General features: G+C 48.3%; 2 protein-coding genes across 4 annotated transcripts in view; both read left to right on the plus strand.

Annotated features, from left to right (window-relative positions):
• Window positions 1–7,679, plus strand: part of Nmnat3 (nicotinamide nucleotide adenylyltransferase 3) — a 120,954-nt gene extending 113,275 nt beyond the window's left edge. For all 3 annotated transcript variants that reach the window (XM_029481515.1, XM_029481517.1, XM_029481516.1), the window contains exon 5: window positions 7,272–7,679. In XM_029481515.1, coding sequence (XP_029337375.1) covers window positions 7,272–7,327 — 56 coding nt within the window. In that variant the 3' untranslated portion in view covers window positions 7,328–7,679. The remainder of the gene's footprint in view (window positions 1–7,271) is intronic.
• Window positions 7,680–11,941: 4,262 nt separating this feature from the next.
• Rbp1 (retinol binding protein 1) overlaps window positions 11,942–24,424 on the plus strand; it is a 21,461-nt gene continuing 8,978 nt past the window's right edge. Inside the window, 3 exon segments of the mRNA XM_021172560.1 lie at window positions 11,942–12,073; window positions 12,075–12,204; window positions 12,603–12,781. Coding sequence (XP_021028219.1) covers window positions 11,942–12,073; window positions 12,075–12,204; window positions 12,603–12,781 — 441 coding nt within the window.

Genomic DNA, 24,424 nt, shown 5'->3' on the forward strand with positions numbered 1-24,424 from the left:
CCCTCCTGTGAGGTCCTGCAGGATTCTTCCCTCCTTGCCTGGGTTCTCCCCTCCAAGACATCCCTGAGAGCCGTGCTCACTCAGGGAAATAGGGATCGAATAGCCTTGTCTAAAACCTGCCACAGCACATAGTAGGACTTCAACTCCTTTCACCACTGTAGGCTATACAGTTTCTCTAACTCCAAAGTGGAGGATTTGATTAGGCCTACTCTGAATTCTTCCAACTATAATTTTCTTTCTTACTTACTAAGAAGAAAAGAAAAGAAAGAAAGAAAAAATAAAGAGTATATGTATGTATATATAATATATATCACATATAGTTAGTTAGCTTGGGTTTTGAGCTTCTGTTTTGATTTGATTTTGTTTGTTTGGGATTATTATTTGGCAAAGTTTCACTCTTAACACAGACTAGCCTGGAATTTGCTAGGTAAGCCAAACTGGCCTAGCCTCAGTTTTTCAGCAATCCTCCTGCCTCAGTGCTGGGATTCAGAGTACACAGCACCACTCCCAGCTCAATCCTGAGTTTGTAAGACTGAGTGCTTCCGTTTCAGCCTCTTGGGCCTTCTTTGGGCCCTGTACCCATCTAGCCAGACTGGAAACTTCCAATGGTCAGGGGATCATTTGTAGATGCTAATGTTCTGTTGTTCTCCCAGGAGCTGGCTTCAGGAAGATTCTCAGGCCTCTGCAAATGGACCGACAGATTCAACTTTTTAATGAGCCTCATTGGCCTCAGCATCGCTCACTGCAGCATCAAATGATAACTTGTTTCATTAAGCTGAGGGTACCATTGAAACCGCATGACACTCCAATGAGTACCATCTTTTCTGCTCTCTGAGCCATATCACCCCACTGTTATATATGAGTCGAGAAGGGAGAGAACAAAGCCTGCATGCAGACAGTGGTATCTGAAAAGTGAGGTAGAGAAGGAGGCTGCAGGTTTGAGAAAGGGGTCCTCAGCCTCAACAATGGACAATCAGGGCTGTCCAACTCTTTGCCTGGATAATACTTCCCTGGCCTGTGCACTGTAAGACTCCTTTCTCTGTGCACAAGATGCTAATGCCTAACATTCCACAAATGTAGCAACACAACTGCCCAATACATTTGTCAAACATTCAGGACACCAGTTCTAACTGCAGTTAGACCCACTGGTCCGAGACAACGATTGAGATGGGAGAGTTTATATTTTTCCCCTTCTCTTTCTCAGTTAAGGACATCAAGAAACTGCAGTATCTGAATGAGCTTCTTTCACAGAAAACGAGTGAGAGGCCTCAACCATTCATGAAGTCATGTTCACTGTACAGCACTCGATGCCATTGCATAGGAATTAGAACCAAGAACCCAGTGATCACGAGTTAAGGACTTGATTGCCAACAAGGAAAAGGGTTCTAAGGGAGACACTGATTGCTGATGGCCAGAGGCATCGAGTTCTCCTGTAAAGCTAATGAAGTGTGTGCTTTGGCTTCCCAATTTCTAGCATCCTAATTATGTAGGTATCTAAGTAGGTATCTGATTCTTGGTCTTTTTTTTTTCTTCTTCTTTGAAAGCGGTCCCTTTGAACTTGTGCAAGGTATATATAGACTCTCATAATGAAACAGGTTTTCCCTGGTGGTGTAAAAAACAGAGAAATGCTAGTGGGTGTGTTCCAGAGGCATTGGGATAAGTGGGGGCTTTAAAGAAGAATGGTACATGCAAAAGCCCTGAGCCAGAAGTGGCAAGACGGGCACCATGGAGAGCGAGAGTCATCATTACTTCCTTAACAAGGTGCCGGTTACAACACTGCATCTGACATCTGTTGCCCTGCCTACCACAGTCTCCAGCCTAACATTTCCATGGGGTTAGTAGCCTTTAAGGGCATGCTTGCTTCTCCCTGATCCATGTCTGCAAGCACGTGGTTCCCACCAGGTAAAACATCAACCTCTTCTGTAATCAAACACAACAAAACCTATGTTTTCCATATATATGTATATAGATAGATATGCATGTATAGATGTATCTATAGACAAAGGTGCACACCCACACACACACACAAATATCTTATTTCTGTTGCCTGCTGTGTCTCCCTGACTTGTGTCACCTTCTTCCCTTAGTATCAGAAGAGGAAATACACATCACTGTTCTGCTCCTGGTGCATCGCCTGGCACCGCCCTGCCAGACTGATTTCACACTTCTTTCTGCTCCCTCAGCTGTCCTCCACATCTTGATGGCCTGGGCATTAGGAGCAGAAAAAAACGGTGGTTCAGGCTCCTGCGTAAATAAAATGTCCAGCCGTAAACAAAGGTTCTCCTATGACACTTTCCACTACCCAAATGAGAATGGCGCTGTATCCTTGCCTGGGGAAAGACATTTTCATTTCTAAGACTGTCTGTATCCGTTGGGACAGAATGATGGGAAATCCCATTTCAAGCCGATAGAGCTCATGCTTTGCAGGGAGCGTTTGGTAATTGGGTTAATGCATGAATATGTATTCTCTTAGCCTTATCCTCACTTCCTGTGCTGACAGTGCAGCTGCCCCTCACATTTGTAGAGGTCTTCATACATCGTAGTATTCCGTTTTTTTCTTAGCCCCAAACCTGACATTATAGATGCAAATACGAGTGACTGATAAATATATATTTGCGGTGATCACATAGGCACATGCCTCTGAATAGTTTAATATTGTTTAAATAACTTCAGCATGCATTGCTCTTGACGGCACAGGCTGCAGGGACGATGAGAGGGACTCCAGAGTTCACTGGGATTCATGTTTCTGAATTGGCAAACACTGGATGAGCAAGAGTTTGAGCATGAACAACGGTGTACTCTGGGACAGGTCAGGGAAGCCCCTCCTCACCTCCTGTTGGAAATGCAGTGTGTCTGCATGCCCTATTGATCTGACCCTCTGTCACCTTCATGTCTGCCCCACTTCCTGTCATCTCCCATTCTAGTTTCTCTTCGGTTGCCTTGATAGATCCATGACCAAAAGCAACTTATGGGAGCAATGGGGTCATTTCATCCTATACTTCCAAGTTACTCCATCATGATGGAGTCAGCAAGGAACTCAAAGCAAGAACCCAGGGGCAAGACAACTTGCTCTCCTACATACCCTATTCTGACCAGTGAATGAACTCACAGCCCACAGAGTTCATAAGAGGAACCATAGCTATCCGGCTGTCTGGCTCATTGTCTGGCTCATGCTTAGCTATCTCTCTGGTACACCCTGAGGAGTAGGACCACCCACGATGTGTTGGGTCCTTCTACATCAAGGAAGACAACCAAGATAAACCCTCATAGACATACTCATCTATACAGTTCTCCTACTGAGGCTTCTCTCAGATGACCCTAGGCTGTGTCAAGATGCCAAGGTCAACCAAGACCTCTAGAGCTTCCTCAGCTCTTACCTTGACCAACGCAGTGACCTAACAGAGTTTCCCATCCTACTGCTGGATCCTGCAGTCCGTTCTTCACCTGCCAAGTATGAGTGCAAATGCATATTCAAATGTAGTCATGTTCCCTACTGACATTTCTTGTGGAAGAAGTCATTGAGAAAAGAGATAAACCACCTTCCAGGGAAAAATATTTACACAATGTATGTATCTAATAAGTGACTTATTTCCAAAGCATATCAAGAACTCTAACAACAAAAGAGTAGAATCAGTAACTCAACTAAAAGCTGATCCAAGCTGATCCAGGAAAGGAGGAAGCCAGGCCCCTGACATTTCTGGTCAGAGGCTCTGTTGGTCTTGCTTGGCATCTAAGAGCTCAGCTTCCATGATGTTGCCTGTGTTTCTTCCTGGGACACTAAGCCCCCTAGGATGCCCTGCATGGGATGGTCATACAGTATCAGTTGTGGTGAGCATATGCTTTCTAGGTGGTTGGCATTTCAGAGACATGCTGGTTTTGTAGCAGTGGTGCCGGCAGAAGCCATGTAAACTGTTACATTTTGGCGCTAGAGAACAAGGGTGCTCTGTGGAAACCCCTAACCTGGGGAAGACTTCAAAGCCTGGAGTCCTCCAAGCTCTGTCTGCTGTGGTTCTGCCCCTGTTGTGTCCCCTGGTTGTAATAATCATCACCACGGTAGAACTGCTTCTGAAGCTGGAAGTCCTTCAAGCAGATCACCTAAAGTCGAACACCAGCCCAAGACACCTTACCAAAAAGGACATAATGGTGGTATGCAGTGTTTGTCATCACATGAAAAAAATCTGTTGGATATTAGAAAAATCCTAAGCTACACTACAATGAGATATCACGTCACACCTACTAGAAGGGGTACAGTCAACCCTGCAATTGTACTTCTAGGAATCTAGAGAAATCAAAACAGATCCACGCCGTCTTGTATGTGATACGTCCACAGCATGATTCATTTAAGTAAAGTAAGATAAGAAACTCATGTGTCCATTTGGTGAGTGGAGCAGCAAGTGTCTTAACTCTACTCGGTCAATGCTGGCTTGGCTCCCCAGATAACGAGTTCTTAAGAAGTCTAGTAAAGACAGAAGCCTTATTTTGGCTCACAGTTTCAGAGACTCGGTCCTTTGGTTTTGTTCTCCTCTGACTGTATTTTTCAATTATACCTGTCTATCATTTTAAAATTTAGAATTGCATTGGTTTATTTAATGGGAGGGGTGTGTGTGGACTATGGGTGGTGTGTGTATGAAGGTCAGAGAACAACTTGTGGGAGTTGCTTTACTCTCTCCACCATTTTTGTCCTGGGGATGAAAGTTGGGGCTTCAGACTTGGCAGCAAGCATCCTTGCCCACTGAGCCATTTTATTGGCCCTATGCCTGCCTGTCTCTCTCTTACTGATTCTTTGTTCAGTATAATCTACTTTGCTCTTGATACTATGTATCTTTTTTAAAAAAATCCCACTGAGTGTATGTTTCAGTTCAAGGATTTCAAATTCATTTTTTAAATTCTTTCCACCTCTTTTCAGTTTCTATGGCAGAACAGATGAATTGCGTCTCTGTGTTTTCTTGAAGTTCTCTGGGTTTTCTTAAGACAGCTGTGTTGGACTCTGCCTGGGGGCAGAGGTTTTCCATAGTGATAGTTAAATTGTCAGTTCTGGGTGTCAATAGAGCAAGGTTACTGTTTCCTGAAAGTCCTGTTTGTTTGAACACATTGTCATCTTTTGAAGAACAGGACAGTCCTTCCAGCTTCATCTGTGCCTTTTCTTCTAGACGTTCTAAGCACACTGATTATTTTCTCTCTGCAAGAAAGTAAAGAGTTTTCTGCTCTTTCAGCAGCAGATCGCACCCTAAGCCTGTGGTTAGGGGTGCTGTCAGTATTTCAGCACTAGAGGGCATCCCAAGCCCAAGCTTGTCCCCCAGTCTTGCATTGAAACCAGGGGAATATGTAAGGAGAGTTGCCCATCCCTGCAAGTCTCCACTTGATGTCATCATGGGCCGAGTATCATTCATAGCCTATGGTCAGGAACCATAAGACATTAAGTCTGGACCTCACCGTGAAGAGATCAGTCCCAGGCTATGCAACCTGATGCTATATTTTCCCCCACCCCTGGAAAATTATTCTGGGCTGTGCCACCTGCATTCCAGATGTTACACAGTGTGATAGCTACTGAGAACTTAGTGCTGGAACATCCTCCAGGGGTCATGAAGACCAGCACAGCCCAGGGAACAGAACCAAGCTTTGTACTTCTATGACCTGGTTTCTACTGTACAGTATTCATGTGACTCTTGTTATGCAACCAGCTGGTGATTCCCCACTAGAATAGATGAGGTCCATCTGGCTGTAGTGACAAGTCTCCCCTTGACAGGCTAGGCCCAGGTCTCTTAGCCATAGGCACTGGCCAGACGACGGGGCCTGTTGGGATTTGCCCACTGTTAGGTTTCACCCACACACATTAATTACTAACCTAGAGTCCTGGTTCTGTTCCAGCAAACAAAATCTTTCTGTGCTGTGCTGCTGAGGCTAGGAGTTATGATGGGAGCTGCTTTGTGGTCACGGGAGTGAAGATCCAGGGCTCAGTCAGGTCACAAACCTGGAGACAAGAGGCTGGAGGCTCTGCTTAGTATTGAGTTGTACATTGAAAGCCTGGGCTTAATTCCCTCTTGTTCCCCAATGTGGAAAGCATCTCCTCATCCTACATTGCTCCACCTGGGAAGGAGTAGCAGGGCCGACTTTTCTTCCTGCCTCCTTCACTGTGCCTTTTCTTATAGTGCTTAAAGCAACCACGGTGATCAAAGTTGTTTTGTGTATGAATATAACAGCTCACGCTCATGTTTCTGTGAGAAGACAATTACTCAAGGGCCTGTCATCTGTGTCTTGGAGGAATTTCTATGTTTACGTACTTAGTGTCTCCTCTGTTTCCTCCAGGATGGGATGCAGGTAACTTGTTACCACCAAACCTAAGGCTGAGCCACACTTACCCATTTTCCCTGAAGTTCTGGTTTTCCTACATTGAGTGGTATTCCATCTTGGAGCAACCAACCCCAGCTCTGGGTCAGAGAAATACCTTGGTTCCCATGTCCGAACACAAAACTTGAAGGACACTTTCACATCCCTGTCTTCTACTAGACATCAGCTTCCTTACAACTGAATCTCATTCACAGTGGCCTCAGCCACCAGCCAGTTCCGGGAACCAGGAGAGTGGTCCACAAGGGTTTGCTAAAAGAATCCTTGTTGTGTAGTTTTGACAAGTCCTGAGTTCTCCCAGCATTAAGCTCCTAAGCATGTGCCCAGCTCCTGACACATGAAATAGAAAAGAATCTAATGGAATAGTTACTGCCACCAAGTCAACAGTCTTTCTAAGGGAGCCAAATCAGGTGGTAAGTCCTGGCTTTCACAGGAACATACACAGGCATGCATGCCCACATGCCCACACATGCAAATGACACACACACACACAAGTTGTTGATGGGTCCAAGAGAAGGAGGATTTACCATAAAGGATACAAGAAAATAGGGCTTAGCTGTAAAGGCAATGAGGGACAAGCCACCAACCCAGTATAGGAGACAGATGGAGGGAGGGCTTTGGAGAACATCCCATGGTTTGACAGCAGAAAGCCTTCACTGACAAGGAATGTGAATAAACTAGAGTTTACAGAGGACATTTGTGTCAGACTCCTTAAACCTCCCTTGTGAGGGTGGTACCTCTGAGACACCAAGTGACTTACCTGCAATCAGACAGGTTACAGTGGATCTAGGGTTTAAACCTAACTGTCCATTCCATGTGATCCTGTCGGTTATGAGGCAGAACAGGAAGGTGAGAGCCAAGGATCATATGCTCTTTGTGAGGTGGCCACTGTTATGAGTCTGAGGCTTGCTTCTCATTTTTTTCAGATGCCTGGGCACTCTGCAGCCTGTCTAAAATCATGTTTGCCCACTCCTGCTTCTGAGGAGACACTATCCAGCCTGGGGCCTTAGGTTAACTCCATGCAATCTTGGTCCATCCCTCCGAGGCCAGCTCCTCCTGGCTGTGGGTCAGCATGAGCAGATCTTTATTCACTCCAAGAAATGTCTCAGAGGGCTCAGTCTTGTGCATCCTAGAAATCAATGTGTGTCTGACTAGATGTCTCCCTTTCATCCCTCCATTGTATAACTCTAACCCAAGATCACAAAAATATCACTCTGCTAAGATTTGTTCTTTTTAAATCTAGTCAGAACCTTACTAAGGTGCATTAATTCTTAACAGCTTATAGATTTTTTTTCCTGCTTAGAATATATGCCCTGTGTTTTCACTTCATTCGGGAATCAGTTTCTGCTTCCATATTGATGATGTCTTGGGAGGCTTATTTCCTCTCTGTGACTCCCTTCTGTCAGCTTATTTATCAAATCCAGCAGGCCTGGCTCCCCATAGATCCTCACCTCACTGACAATAACAGACAATAACAGGTGGTTAAGATCTGGGGCTTCAGAACCAGACAGAGCTAGACTCTACTCACTCCTGATGTTCCACCTATGTGACTGGAACAAGTTTTTTAAAAAAAAAAAATCCTCTCTTCAAACATCCTGCCTCTGTAACCTATGAAAACAAAGACCCAGCAGTCTCATCTTACCCAGAATTCTACAGCTGTGTGTAATTAAGACACTTGGCATCTGAAAAGCCCTTAATTTTGCACAGGGACTTCAGTCTTGTTGCCTCTCATCTTTCTCCATCTCTCTTGTTCTTCCAAGGATCACTGCCTGCTCTTACTGTGTCTTCCAAGCAGCCTTAAAAACCCACTCCCATGTCCTTTATTAGCTTAAAAGGGTGACCATGTGACAGGTTTGCTTATCTTTTTATCACTGGAATGGGTGTTTAAGTTCTTTCTTTGTTTCTTTCTTCTTCCTTCTTCTTCCTCTTCCTTCTTCCTTCTTCTCCTCCTCCCTCCTCCTTCTCCTCTTTTTCTTCTTCCTTTTTCCACTCATACCATAGCTTAGGCTGGTCTTGAACTGGTGGGAATCTTCCCATCTCGGCCTCTTGACTATTCTGGCTATAGGACTAAGCCACCACACCCACCAGAGATTCTTCTTGTTCCAAGAGGTACAGGCAGAATAATGGCCCTCTCAAAGGCACTGAGGAGTTAACCTTGAGACCTGCAAATGTGTCCCTGCTGTGGTTTGGATAACTGAGCCCCGTCACAAGTCCCCAGTGCTTCTCTCTCCTCCCTAGCCACCACCACATAGGAGTGCCACATGCTCTTATGTGTCCCACTATACACACACAAGCACTGGCTTGCTGCTCTTGACCTTAGCACTTTTGGACCTCAGAGAATTGGTTGTAAATCTCCACTCCTGTTCTTAGGACCAGGGAATGAAGAAATCCCAGTTAGGAGTATCCTCGTCTATTGCAGGCTGCCATAAACAAGCCTGCCCCTTTATTCCCTCTGCTTGCTGACTGTCCCCTAACTGCCCCCTCCTCTCTTCTTTCCTTCCCACTCCATGCTCACCCTCCCCTGGACCCCCTTGACACTCCCTTGATTCTGCCTGACCTGAAGCTCCAGCAAGAGTCACCTTCTTTAAGGAGCTCTCCTTGATCCCCAGCGGCCCCCCCCCAGAGGCCTCCCATCTCTGATGTTCTCTCCCCCGTTGTTCCTCTGTGATTACACATCACAGGTAACCCCGAGTCACACAGAAGAACACTTGAACCAGCTCTTACAGAATCCAGTGAGCAGAAGGAGCATCAGCAGACAGAGAGCCACCGTAGTGCCCACAGCATCCATGGAGTGCTTTACACTGCAGTAACTCAAAACAGGGGGTCTGCCCTAAAGCCCACAGAGGCAATCTGATGCTGCAACAAGACAGTCAGCGGCTATGACCCTTGTAGTCTCAGATGTTTACCTTCCTGGTTCCCAGGTTGGTATCACCCCCAGGAGGTACTGAATCATTGGAGGATGAATGGGCAGAGTGTGTGGGAGGCAGGCTTTCAAATTTCAAAGTCCTCTCTTCACCTTCATCCTCGGTGCCCTCTGTTCTGGCTTCCTGATAGAGACATGTGTAGTTATCCTCTGCCTCTGGCTCTTACAGTCTTTCTGTCCCATCTTCAGAGTCTTAGGAGGAGGGCTGTGTGGTAAAGATACCCCAATGAAGACTGCCCCAGAACCATTCCTGCCTGTAGGCTGCCATGCTCCCCACATGACAGCAATGGACTCATATCATTCTAAACCAATAGTAAACCCTTCTATAAGTTGCCTTCGTTTTATCACAAGAGAAACCCTAAACTCACTGGTTCTCAACCTTCTTAATGCCATGACCCTTTAATACAGTTCCTCATGTTGTGGTGAACCCCTACACACACACCCACACACACACACAATCACATTGTTTCGTTGCTACTTTATAACTGTAAGTTTGTTACTGTTGTGAATTGTAATGTAAATATCTGTGTTTTCCGATGGTCTTAGGCCACCCCTATGATAGGGTCATTTGACACACCACCGCCCCCTCCCCCGCAAAGGGGTCACCACCCACAGGTGGTACCCCGACTACCACAGAAAGCCTCCTAGGAGATCTAGAAGAGCGGGAGCTCTTGGATCTATTTAGGGCACTAGACAAAGAGACAGGCAGAGACGGTAAACTAACTGACTAGTGTGCTATGTGCTCAGCAAACCAGCTCAGAGTAAAGGTCGAGAGACCAGGAGATGGCCGAAGTGGTCAGGGAAAGAAGGAGTGGCCAGAGCTGTGTCCTCCCTGATGAATAGCAGAGACCTGGAGCAGCCTCTGTCCAGAACATAAGGATCCACTCTCAGCTCAGCAACAGACCAGGGCTCACTGTCCCTACTGTGTGTCAAGCACTACATGAGACTTTGGCATAAACCATCTCAGGATATTCATCTCAGGGCACAAAGGGAAGTGGCTGGAGAGGATGAAGGGCTTCGGACTTGTTGGGGGTGGTGGGAGAAACGTTTGCTTAGCTTTCAAGCCTCTAGAGACCCAAGCCTCCATTCCAGTGAATCAGGATGACAATGAAGCTGTGTGCCTTGGCTGCCCCTCAGTGTCTTACACTGGATGATTTGGGCCAAAGTGACTGAAGAAGTGGCTTCTCACACCTTTACTTTACACAGGCCTGGGACAGGCAGACTTGACTGCCCAACCTGAGTTCTGTACTAACTGGGGAGGGGACACAGGCCAGGATCTAGATAACAATCCAATGCCCTGAGCATGCCAGAGCAGACAAAGGACAGGACAGACTAAGGCTGTGATGGGAATCCAGCTGTGGCCCTCAACCAGGGTGTGTGTGTGTGTGTGTGTGTGTGTGTGTGTGTGTTTTCTAACCCCAGAACTTGAAAATATCTGGAGATATCTTTGCAGAACTTTAGGGGACCAGGACCAGCAGTGCTACTGAAAATCTTCATTTCAATAAGGGTGAGGGTGAGAGTCCCTGGTGTTCAGCAAGAGAGTCCCTGAGTGAGTGAGGAGGGCTAAAATTCCAACCTTTCTCCCAGAGGACACTTGCCTACCCTGATGGTGTGCCCTTTAGTCATTTAGCTGGGGGAGGAATGGTTCAGCACTGAGAAGAAAGCATACCAGATCTCATTCCACAGGCTCCTAGGCGCTGATCTGTGTGTGGGTGGGTGGGTGGGGGGAATTTAAAGAAATATTTAGTCTTTAGTAGGTCAAAAGGTCAGACACTGAATGTCATCTCTTTGTAACACACAGGTATCAGGTGAGAAGGGATAAAGGTCTTCACTGCTACTGTTGCCAATGGCAACAAGGATCAGAACCCAGGGAACACGCCCACCCCCTCCCCCACCCCATCCCCGACCCAGGTAAATAGGAGCTGAAGCTAGTAATGGAAGCTTACAGAAATACTGGGGAGTCTTTCCGTGCACAGGTATCGAAAGGGCCCAGAATATATTAACTGAACAAAAACCACAAAGTGCAAATTCCAGAAAAGGTCTGTGCTTTCCTTTCCTGGAAGAAGACAGAACCACACGATCCCGCAGAATAGTGTCAGTCCACACGCGCAAAAAGCCTTGGGTCTCTGACCACCACCGTGCATGGGTTCACCTGGAGCGCTTTCTTGTCCAGTGCACATTTAATACCACCAACTTCGCATTATTTCCTGGGAGAGCTGTGGGTAGTTGCTCTGCTCTTCATCCCTAGAGTTAAACATCAGCTTCTTAGGAACTGGCCAGGCCACGGATGCGGAGCTTTAGACAAAGGCCTGTAAATGACCTCTTCCTTGATGATGCTAGCAAACCTGAAGGAGACGCGTTTTCAACACTCAAGAGGCGTTTGAAGGACTCCCAGGAGGGTACCGGTGAGAATTCCAGGCGTTTGAAGGACTCTCAAGGGAAGTAAGGAGGGGTACACAAAAACTAGGACCAAAAGCAACCCTTCCCCTTCCACACCTCCTCTTTCTAGGCTAGGGAGGTGAGAAGAGCAAATGGAAGGTCTGAACTGAAAGTGGCCAGCAGCAGGGACAAACCTGGCCCTGCACCATCTTCGCCCCCGCCCCTCCCGCCCCCTGCCCCGCCCCGCCCCGATCCCCGCTCCGCCCTCTCACCCTGGGAGGAGGGATCGCTACAATGGACCCTCCTGCGGGCTTTGTGCACTCTTGGAATCCAGCTGTCGCCGCCCCGCGGAGCCCCGTGTCCCCCGAGGGCGCCCATTTCCGGGCCGTCCATCACCCGGAGTGCATTGGCAGCAACGGTCCCGGCCGAGCCCACAGCCGCTCCCTCCTTCTTGGTGTCAGGCGATCCCCAGTCTGCCCCAAAAATGCCTGTGGACTTCAACGGGTACTGGAAGATGCTGAGCAATGAGAATTTCGAGGAGTACCTGCGCGCGCTCGGTAAGCGCGGCCCGCGGTTTGCAACCCCGGGCTCCCCGCAGACCCCAGTACCCCATCCCAGAGCGCGGCCGCCGGCTGCCAAGCAGAGGGCCCGAGATGTTAGGGTTAATTGGTGGCAAGAGTCTGATAGCTCTCCCCGGAGGTATTCAATCACTAGGGCAGGGCAAGCTTTGCTAGTTTGTTTTTAAAGGTGGGGGCGGGGGGGAGGACAACAACAAAACTTTGTTTTCAAAAGAATGAAAATGGAAAGGCAAGGCACAGACGGCCCTCAGAGGCCGCGCAGAGTGAGCTGGAATCCCAACCTTGTTCCGCTACCTAGGAACCCCACTACCTAGGGAATCCTTTCTTATCTGAGTTTTCTTGACAACTCTGCCGCTGCTCTCACGCACCCCTTGTAGACGTCAACGTGGCCTTGCGCAAAATCGCCAACTTGCTGAAGCCAGACAAAGAGATCGTACAGGATGGCGACCACATGATCATCCGCACGCTGAGCACTTTTCGGAACTATATCATGGACTTCCAAGTTGGGAAGGAGTTTGAGGAGGATCTGACAGGCATAGACGACCGCAAGTGCATGGTGAGGCCCCTCGACCTGCCCTCAGGTTCTGTCCTAGAGCTGGGTTAGCGTCTGGAGGGAGCAAAGATCTGGGAAACGCTGTGAATCTTCTTCTCTCCCAGCCCCAGAGCCCCAGGGTATGCTAAACACACCCTGCAAGTGTTGGTGGCTGGACAAAACCGATTGTTTGGTCAGCTGGAAAGGCCAGGTGCTCAGACACACATGGCCTCACCAAAGCTCACCCTAACTGAGGAGATAGGAGCTCATTCATTTTTCAGATAAAATCAACTTAAAGGATTCCGTAGAGTAGTGGGAGGGGCCTGGAATTCTTGAACTCTTTGGTGGAGAGCAAAAAGAGAGGAGAAGGCACAGGGAGTCCCCTGCAGTGTTATTTCCCCCCAAGTGATCTAGTGGGGCAGGGTGATCTAGGTCGCTAGCACCTTTGCCCCTGCTGGAAGTCCCCTGGTTTGCCACTGCAAAGCTAGGATTTGACTGAGGCTCCTCCCCCTGATACCCGCTGAGCCCTGAGCTCCTTTCAGCCTTTCACCCCGTTCCTAACCCTATAGCACAGTAGGCAGCATCCAGGGTCAGAGGAAGAAGCAATGGGGGAGAGGAGGCCCTCACCCCACCAAGAGTGGGAAACTGGTGACCTGTAGACCCCAATTAGCAACACCACAGCAGACTCCGGAAGGTCAGTCAGCCTCAGGCCTCTGTCAGCATTCTGGAATTTCTCAGAGGCCAGGATACTCCCAGTGTCCCTTGCATGGACTTCTGTCCAGACCTAGCTCTTGTCTGCTTCCAGAAGCTGCCTTGCTTTGCAGGAAGGGGGAGCTTGCTACCCTTCCCTCACTTGCCAAGGGTACTTATAATGGCCTACTGTATACCCTGCACTTCCCACCACAGCTCAGGGAAGGGGCAACTGGGAACTCCCTATTAAGCCAGTGACTAGAGGGAAGAAAATTGTAGGAGTTGGGTTTTGAACCTTCTTGTGTTGAAGGCCACACCGCACCCTACACTCAACCAGGTTCCTCTGTGGACAGACAGCCCTTTCAGAAGCAGTATAGCTAAGTTCTCAAGGGCTGTAGCTGAAGAGGGTTAAGTCACCAGGAGGACCACTCAGTCTTACCTGCTTTATTCTTTGGGAAGCCATCAGACCAGTATCTGAGACTGCCATTGGAATGCTGGAAAAAGTAACCAGTTGGCAATGTACTCAGAGAGACTGGGAGGGAGAAAACTACTATTCTAGAGCAATGCTATGCTCTAATGCAGCGGTTCTCAAACTGTGGGTCGCAACCCCTTTGGGGGACCGCATATCTGATATCCTGCATTTTTCCATTGCCTATTTACATCACGATTTATAACTGTAGCAAACTGCAACAGTTGGTAGTAACATAACTGCAGTTATGAAGTATCAACCAAAATAATTTTATGGTTGGGGATCACTACCACATGAGGAACTGTATTAAAGAGTCACAGCATTGGCAAGGTTGAGAACTGATGCTCTAACGTGTCCAGGCACCACATGCTTGCAGTCAGAAAGGACACCTTCAGACAGGGACTGCCTTCTCTCTATTGTCCTGAACTGCTTCTGGACCACAACCTGGAATTCACATCAGACGTGTGTTTATTTGGGGGTCACTGCAGTTCTTAATATGCTAGTTTGTTACTTGATTGATTGTTGTCACTGATCACCTAGTAATACTAGTGAGTATTCACCGAGGGTCTACTGAGTGCCTGGTGATGCCATAGTTTACATTAATTCACCAGCTTTATTCATAGAGCTTCCTCCTGTGTTAACCTTGGGGCAAGGGTTACCTAAAGGGCAGAGGGAAGGGCAGAGCGAGCAGCCTGCCTCCCTTGAATGTGGTCATGACACCAGGGATACACAGAATAGCAAAGCACACTCAGTGACTGTGCGAGACAGACACACAAAGGTCATAACAGCCTGCGCTATGAAGACAAAGGGAGGCGAGCATGGGCAGGCTGGGGCGGGGGTGGGTGGGAGCAGTGTCCTCGGATTCTGGAGGAGGTCCCTACTGCACTAGGTGGGAAGGAATGGGGTATGGGGGTTTGGAGCACAGAGGGAAGGGCAATGACTGCCTTTTCTTAGACCTCCTGGGTAGGTGAACAAGCAAGGGACACTGCTCAAGTAAGCAGGGAAACGCTGGGATGATGTTACTGTTATCTTCGCTGCTTCGAGACCCACTAGCATCGCTCTCTGGGAGGAGGGGTTGCTATGAAATTGTCACAGACCATACCCCCACAAAGCCAGGTTCAGCTGCCTGTCCTGGATAAACCAATTTTAAAAAGACAAATTGAGGAGTAAAGAAAAGTAAAGGGAAATTCAGTCATGGTGGCCACGCTGGGAAAGGGGACAAAGGGATCCAGTCACCCATCTCCCCAAGTCCATCTTGGGGTCCTGAAGTGATAAGGGCCCGAGATATGCACGTCTAAGCAGTCCTGCCCAGGTGTGTTCGTGCCCAGTAGTGACCTTCCCTGTCTCTCCTGTAAGAGGCTGTGACAAGTGGCTAGTCTCTTCCCGTTTACCTCTGGCTGACCAAGGCTTAGACCTTCTTTTTGCCAGAATGAGATTTCTGAGGGGACTCCAGTCTCTTGGGGATAATGAGTGTGGGTGTGAGGTCTGGGAAGACTTAGACTAGGGAAAGGGTCCAAGGCAGCCACTGTAGTCTGCTCAGGACAAAGAAGCACCCGTCTTGGGCCTGGGAGGTCAGAGAGAGTTCTCATCACAAGTAAGTCTGATCTAGGGCTGGTAGGACAGACAGGAAGTAACTGTAGCCAGCCAAACAGGAAAGGAATGAAAGAAAAGCCACGGGCAAGAAAAGTGTCTGGTTTTAAAAAAAAAATGTTATTTCAGACCTGCTTCTTGCTGGGTTCTAGGCTCAGTCTAAGGAAAGGGATAGCTGGCATCTTGGGTGCCCAGAACCATGGAGGAGACATATACATTTGTAGGTCATTGCATGGTAGAAGTAGAAAATGAGGGGGCACAGGGCTGGGGTTCAGGGAGCTATGGTTAGGGACGGCTTCCAGGAGGGGCCACCTGAGCAGGGTCCTGAAGGACAATGTGGGAGGGGGAAATGAACAGACCAGACCATGCACGGGGAAGCCCGGTGCCCAGGAAAGGTCTTGGTGAGAGGAATCTGCCCCAAGAGACCCATTGTTCTGCAAGGGTTGTATGTAGCTGTGTATGCAAAACACGGCAGAAGGACCTCAGTGATGAGGACCTAAAAAGAGACCTACATGTGACCTGACAGGCCAGCAGGGAGTCTTTACGGAGCAAGGCAGAGCCAAGCTAATATTACTCTCCAAAGGGCCAGGAGGCTGCTGGCGCAATGTCTCTGTTTCTTCCTTTACTTGGGGAATCTTATCTATGTTCCGAATGGCAGCCAAAGATGGAATCCAGCTTGCAGATGTATTTTGTTTGGCCTACACGGTGTTGGAGCTGGTTGCCAGCGAAGGCCAGGGATTCTAAGATTTCACAGGGAGAAACAAAACAAAACCTACGTCTGACTGTTCTTACAAAACAAAACATTAAAAGCTGAAAGCACCAAGCTTGCGCTCTCTCCCCACTGCGTGGGTCTCTTGGGCACTTGCCAGTGCCCCCTGTATGTGAACAGCTTGGCATCATCCTTATCCACCTTGGTACCCGAGGTCCAGGGTCAGGTAGCAATTTGTGGTGTTTACTCTGCAGCTCCTGCTTTGGGGGAAGGTGGCATCTCGCTCTCGCTACACTGGTGTCTGTATAAAAAGCACAAATGAGGTGCACAGGACCATAGGTCACTGGCTCTAGCCTACCTCCCCTGCCACCGTCTAGAATTATATGAGCTGTCTCTGTGTCCCTGGAGCTCTTCGCCCACATTTCCAGTCTGGCCGGTAAAGATCCTTCAGGACCAAGGTGCAGCACCCCACTCAAGACTGGTAAATGTTTAGAAAGGCTGGTTTGAACTCAACAGGTGCCCAGTCTCCTTTGTCCAGACTGTGCAGCATCAGACAAGACACCAACCATAAGTGTCAGATACAATCAATCTGCATAGGTCTATCTGGGTGGGGCTCAGACAGGTAAGTGTTCTTCAGCCTGAAACAGCGTCCACACTTCATGTCAAGACAGTCCCAGAAATCATTCTGATCTTGTCCTCAGCCGCCCCTCTGTAGTGAATGGATCCTATGGAATGAGACTGAGCCTCTGATAGGAACCAGCAGTGAGCCTGATTCTACATGCTGGTGGAATAAGGGCCATTTGTCATTCCGCAGTGGACACCAGGTCAGGGTTTCCCTGGAAGAGGCCTCTTTGTTCACTCGGCTCTGACGCAGCCTGACGCTGCCTCCCTTGGCTTTGGCCTGGCCTTCATATCTAGCTTTGAACTCAGAATGACCCCTCTACGGGGCCTGCCTTTCACTCCCAGCACTTGGCTCTCTGCTGCTTTCTTTGTTTTTATTATAAAAGGAAAGGGGGGGAATCAAGTAGCGGAAGAGAACGAAAGGGAAGGAAAGGACCCCTTCTCCCGCTCCGCCTGTACTCTCCTCCTCAAAACTTATTCCTGCTACAGTTTCCAGTGGGTCTCTCTGGAAAGGCTTGCTCCATGTGACTGTCTACAAGTTGGTCCGCTAGCCAAAGGAGCAACCTAAGGCTGAAAAGAAGGAAGAAGGGGAAGAAGAGGAAAGGGAAAGAGAGAAGAGAAGAGAGATGGGAAAATATCATTTTTCTGCACACAGCTTTTTTTTTACTCCATGATATGTTTTAGGTATCTCTCTTTATCCCCACTTTCAGATGTTTTTCAATCTTTTTTCTTTTAAGCCATCTGTGTTTCCTTCCCTTCCCTCCCTAACTTCCTTGCAAATGCTCACTTATGCTCATTTATCCATTCATCCAGCCAGGCATTCTAATTATATATGGCAACACATGAAATCCATCAAAAAAAAAAACCAACCAAACAAAAAAAAAACGCTGTTAGCACTTTGGTTTAAAGTCTTGCCAACTTCCTGATCCTGTTCTTGACCCATTAAAGAGATCTTGGGGTTCTTATGTTAACAAATATTCATGCCAGTGGTGAAATTAATGCCTCAGGCTACAGAGCTCCGAAGCTGTTGGATTTGGGAGCCTTCTGAGAGTCACCCCTGCCCAGACCAGGCCCTAGTATTCAGCTGGGTCTTTTCCAAGTCCTCAACACAGGATCTCTTTCATTTCCCAGCTAAAGTTCTCCCAACCTTTGAAATCGGTGTCAGCAGCATGCTTTTGAGGATTATAGAAAGAAGAATTAAAGCAACCAAACAAAATTTACAAAGTAGCTTTCAGGACTCATGCTGACTTTTGAAGATTGGAGTTTTGCAAGGCAGGAGCAAGGAAACATAACTGGATCTTCACTGAACCTGCACCAAGAGCTCTCCTCACTCTCCCCACTGTTTGGTCCTCATAGAAAATGCTCTTCAGCAGGGATCGTTTTATCTATGCCATAGATGAAAATCTGAGGCTCGGAGAACATGCCTCCTTAGTTCAAGCTCAAGGTTTCTGACTGACTGACGTGTTTGTGGAGCGTCCTAAGGGTTGTGAGGCCTAGGATGAGTGGGAAGAGCTGATGTTATTGTCAGCACAGCTGGCTGTAGTGTGCAGGCAACAGATTAGACACCCTACTTCTGCTTCCGCATTGCAAAATGGGCATCGTGATTGCTGCTCTGCCTGGCTTCCTGGAGTCAATTCTGAGGATCACAGAGATGATACACATTGCCTTTGCCAATGCCACCTGCAAAATAGAACCAGCACCCCTGCAAGCACCAGGACGTGAAGATCAGAGCACAGTCATCTAGGAGGGCCAGCAGTGGGTTGAAATCAGTTACAACTGTTTGATTTTCTTTCTGTCCATCAGTGCTTCCTTACCATCATCTTTGTACTGGTGAGAGTTCCCCACTCCCTTTCTGGGTCCTGGTGGGTCCACACATGCAGTACACCACCTCTGATGGGATGCTGCTGCCAGGTTGATGCAGGAGACCCAAACTGGTTCCATCTCACCCTGACTAGGATTAAGTCTGAGGGGAGCGGGGGGAAGAGAGAGAGAGAGAGAGAGAGAGAGAGAGAGAGAGAGAGAGAGAGACTTTCCATGGCTACATAGAGAAATCCAAATGAAGGAAAAAAACAAGATAAGGTCAGGAATGCAGGCGTTCAAATGAAGGAGGAGAGGGAGAGAGGAAGGTTGGAATGTTACAGGAGTTCTCAATGCTAATATTATTTCCCATATAGTTAAGCTATCAGAGCATCTTTCTTTCTCCTTCATCCCTCTGAGCTGATCTCCTGTCTCCTGTATCTGGATATATATCCTTTGACACTGAGACTCCAGAACTCCTGGGCTAACCACCCAACATTAGTTTTCACACACTTGAGCCTGCCTTACCCACAAGGTTCTCATTCAGAGCCCCGGGGTAGGGCTCAAGTCCCCTGATGCTGCTCATGTTGATGGCTCAAAGGACCGTGCTGCTGATACTGTGAGGAACAGCTGGGCAGGCTCAGGTTCCTGTCCTGTGGTGTTCTCATAATTCAGAGGAAGAATTGTGTTGCTTCCGCTAAAGTCATTCATTTCTGGGGGGGTGAATGAGTAATGACAGATATGGTCCTGTCCTGTTAGGGGACAGGGTCAGGCACTGCCTGCGGATCCTTGCAAGAACCTATGATAGTTAGGGGTCTCGGTGAACCAGGAATGTAACTGAATGTGCAGGGGAACAGGCAACGCGGCTCTAGACAGGGAACGGCAGAGTGTCTAGATTAGGTTGTGAATTTGAATCCTGTTTCCACATTACATCTGGGAGCTTGAGGATTCTCTCGAGGTGGACTTGCTCTCCATGGCAGCTAGGTTTCAAGAATGTGCGTCTCAAGAGAGGAAGGCAGGTGTGGAATGTGTGTGACATTTTTTTTTATGAGCTCTGAAGGCACTGTGGTCAGTCAGCTTTCCATTGCTGTAACAAAAATACCAGGGCTGATCTACTTAAAAAGAAGAAGGGTTTCTTTTGGCTTGCATGCAGCCTTGCAATTTGTGTCAGCGGATGGTTGGTTGGTACTGCTCCTTCTGAGCCTGTGTCGAGGTGGTAGGCCACGGAGGAAGCTCAATGCAGGGGATGGCTATTCACCTAATGACCAGAATAAAAGCAGAGTCCCAATGTCCCCTTCAAGAGTATATCCTCCTATCACTAGAATTCATCCAAGCAGGCCTCAATTCTTAAAAGTCACACCACCTCCCACTAGGGCCAAGCTTTGAATACATGGGGCTTGAGGGACACCTATCCGAACTGTACCATCTCCTGGCTACTCTCCTGTTTTCTGTTGGTGGTAAGAAAGGCTCACTCATCTTCCACAGCAAAGGATCCAGGCTCCATATCTGAATAAGCAGGGTGTGGCAGGGCTCTAAACAAACACTGACTGCTGCTTCAGGAGAGCTGCCTTTGCTGTAAGCAAGACAAGCTATCCCCATGGCCTCTGGCACACTGTGACCGCCCAGTGGGTCTGGAGCCTGTTTCTCTGGCTAAGCTTTGAAGGTCTATCCAGATTGGGCTGTTTTGTTGCTGACTAATGTGAGTGGGGCTCTTCAGGGTTGGGAGAGGAATCACAGTAGGTGTGCCTGAGCCTGCCCTTTGTACTTGGGGTGGGGATTTCTCACCTTTGGGGCCCAGTTCAGGAGAGCATCCATGGGCCTGGAAAGGGACAGTTAGCCCTCTGGAGGAAACCTCTTTGCTCTTAAGCAAGCCAGCACTTGTTGAAAAGACCTCCTGCTAGGATCCCCATTGTTAAAGAACAGAGGGACCCAGGGAGTTTGTGCCTTTCTTTTGACAGTCATTTCAGTGACAGTAATCTTTAGTCCTTTCCCCCTGGGCTCAGGAGTTTAGTGGCATTCTTGACTTGGAGTTAATTGAATACACTCCAAAGAGTATTTCACCTAACGGGGGTTATGCCCAGTCCAGCAGTCCCCACTCTGGGAACCCATCAGTCACCAGTTTGACTAGAATTCTGCCACACCCTGTCCTTTGTGTAAATTAAGCTGTATTACCTTGCTTGGTGCGTGTGCACGAGCGCGCGCGCGCGCACACACACACACACGGTGGAGGGAGGATGAGGGGGCGGGCAGTACACTAGCTTGCCCGGGTATCTGTCTTGCTGACTGTAAGCCTTCATTAAGGTTCATTTCTATCACTAACTCTTCTGACTTATTTTTGGGGTCTCCTCTGAGACACAGACACCCAGGATTGCACCTCGAATACAAGGGCAGCACTGCCCCTTCCTTCCTTGTACCCCACCAGCCTTCCTTCTGCTTTTCTGCTGGGGGAGAGGCCCTTTGGGAATGAAGTGTAAAGAGATGGATGTACAGACGAGGATGGAAGGAAACGGGCCCCACAAGCGTCCTCCCCTCCTTCACAGTGGAATTGTCTTACATCCAGCCAGGGAGGGAAAAGATCTGTGTCTGACAATGGGCTGTGAGTCAGAAAATCATCTTACCCTCTGACTCAGACAGCCCACACTCGGGTTATATTCCAGGAAAACTTTTTCCCCCCGTTAAGTTTGCACAAAGGTATCTGTGTGCAGTTTCCTGATTTAAAAAAAAAAAAAAGAAAGAAAGAAAAGAAGAAAAGAAATCTGTCAGCCGCCATAGACACAGCCCTGAGAGCCTTGTGTCCATTGATTGAGAGGGGGCGGGCTGTGCCTTCCCACTTCACACCCTGGGAGGGGGAACTCCACCAGGGTCACACCACTTTGTGTAAATGTTGCCTTTGGGCTCCAGCTTTAGATAATTTGTGACTTTTGATTTTTGTGTGGCTCAGAGAACAAGCTGTCTCCTGCCGGCTTCCTAAATACCAAATAAGCATGGTGCCTAGAAAGACTGGCTTTTTTTTTTTTTTACTTCCAGAGACCACTACCCAGCCGCGTAGATGGTTGCTGTGAAGATAAAAGTGTTCAGGGACAGTTCCTCAACCATTTCCAAGGACCCCGCTTTGTAACATCCATCTCTTCTCTTTCTGGCTGCACTGCTCAGAAGTTCTTGCCTGTAACAACAACAAGAACAACAATTAACATCTCTTGTGCTTGCTGCGTGCCAAGCGCAGCACTTCCTATGGACGGTCTCCTTTAACTACTGCCTCTTTTCACAGTCGTCTGTCTCCCTTCTCCCACTGTCCAGACTCCAGCCCATCCTTCATGTCTTCACGGGGAGCCTAACCATTCTGCTCCCCATGTAACACTTCCAGGCGCTCCTCAGTGCTCACAGCCCTATGGCCAACCAAGGATACAGCCTCTTGCCTGTCCACTCCTTGCCGCACACCTTATACTCCTGGCCCCATCCTCTGTGTGGGCGCCTTCCTTTGCTCTCTGCTCACTTTTCTGGGATGGTCTGTTTTACCTCTTTTTGGAAGCATAGTTCCCCAATGGTAGAGAGCTAGCTCAGGGTAGAGAGCTAGCTCAGGCTCACCTGCTCTGTTGGTCTTGTCTGGATTGGCCACCATGCTGCTGTCCTTCCTTTTGCCCCAAGCTCCCTCTCTGCAGGTTCATCTCTTAGGACACCTGTGACACTTGCTGATGTATGTGAGATACTAGATGGTGAAGACCTTCCTTCCTTCTGCATCTCAAGACCCAGCATGATAGGGTCTAGTGTATTTGTTATATGAGCATTAACTGAGACAACAGAATGGTATAAAAGGTTGATATTGACTATATACAAGATCTACTCTAATCCAGTTTAATAATATACTATGTCTACACGGTATTTTGCCTCTGCCAGATATTCTTCTAAGCACTTCCTATATGTTGCTGCTGCTGTTGTTACTGTTATTATTATTATTATTATCATTATCCTTACAACAATTCTATGAAGATGGTACCCAGATTCTTCCTATGTTGCATATGAAGAGACTAAGATGCAGGACAGATAAGTACCCAGTGGATTTGGACCCAGGCAGTATGACTCCGGGTGGTTAGCAAAGAGAAGGGTGACTGTTCTCCTAGGAGTCAGAGCTCTGGGTTAATCTATCTTTGAGCTTTGGAATCTAAGATGCAGAGGCTCTTCATGAGGCAGTGCTATGGGATGGGGTTCATCAAACGGCAGGGGAGCGGGGTCCATGTAGAAGTCTGTTCTTCCCAAGGAGGCAATTATCCCATGTCTTCCTGTACACCTTTCTTCATCTGTGCCCCACTCTGTCTAGAAGTCAGTCATGACCTGTTAACTGTGAAGCCTGACCTCCTTTGAAATCTCATCTCTGTGTGAACCACTGCCCTAGGGGAAATTATTTTCCCCTCTCTGAGCCTCTACTAATCTGTGAAACAGGGGTAATTAGAGAATCGGGGATAACTGCTTCTCGGTGAAAGTTAGGTTATGGGGGGCAGGGTATGGGAAAGCCTTCAGAGCAGCTGCTCCATCAGGAAGGGCTGTAACTATCTACCCTCCCACCCAGTAAACTGTCACCCCAGGAGATAAATTCTGAGGGTGAGAGATGAGGGGTGAGGGATGCCTGGCCATCCAGAGAAGACATAATAGGAGAGTGGAGGGTTTAAAAGGTACTTCATACCACAGACCAGGCTGGGCGAGGCCAGCAATGGACCAGGTGTTGCTGACCCAGGAGTTTGCAGCCCTGCATGGGAACAGCCATGTTTAAGCTGATGGTATTCTCTCTGGCAGAGCCATGGCCGCCATTTGCAAGGATGAATTGGAGGCTACAGAGGTGGAGAGAATGGCTCAGGGTCATCTCACCTGAAAGACATAGAATGTATGAACAGATTACACTGCAGCCTGCTGGATGGAGCTCCATGGTGGAAGGTGGCCCTGTGGGAGTAGAGGACAGGCTGTGAGCTCAGACAGGCTGTGTCTAACAGGAGGAGATTTAAACCATGACCCAACTTCTATGTCTCTGTCTATCATGCCTCATTTCCCAGACATTTGAAGCCAGATGACACCTAGGGATGGTAGAGGGGGACACTCTGTAAAGCTTATCTGTGGGAGAAGGGGCAGCCACATTGTCTGAGTGTTTTGTCTTGTGGCAGAGGTTATTCCATGATAGTCATTGAAAACTACCAGCATGGCCCTAGGATGGCTTTTGCCTTTCATTCATTCAAAAATCAGTTGTGTGCACTTTTCTGCCACAAAGTGGTTATTGGCATCCCACATATGGTACGAGGATCTCAGACCCCCCATCCCCACCCCCCAGGAACTCTCTGCTGACCTATTCATTCTTCCCTGGTTTCTAAGAACACGTCTTCTATTCTGGGAAAGGTCAGCAGAGGCCACGAACTCGCACAGAAGGTGCAAGAATTCAGGGGTCATCCTCTCCTGGATCCCTCTTCCTCCTGCCTTCAGCACAGCTCCTCATGTTAAAGGATCCAGATCAGCTTGGCCTGGAAGCAGGGGCTAGAGAGGCCAGCACCTGGACTTTCCATAAGAGCCACATTTAGCCAGCTAAAGCCCCAAAGACACAAGATGAAGAAGTAGACTGTAAGCCTTCTTAGCAAATTCTGTTTTGGAGGTGCCAGGTCCAGCCTTATATAGAACAAGAGAGTCTAGCCCAGGAAGGCCCACTCCTCTGTGCAGCCCTTCTCTCTTGACTTGCCTGCATATCCTAGGCTAGTCTCTCTGCCTGGGATTCCTTCTCTCCCTCTCCCTCTCCCTCTCCCTCTCCCTCTCCCTC

The sequence above is a fragment of the Mus caroli genome, chromosome 9, assembly GCF_900094665.2.
Source record: "Mus caroli chromosome 9, CAROLI_EIJ_v1.1, whole genome shotgun sequence".
In the NCBI taxonomy this organism is placed as follows: domain Eukaryota; kingdom Metazoa; phylum Chordata; class Mammalia; order Rodentia; family Muridae; genus Mus; species Mus caroli.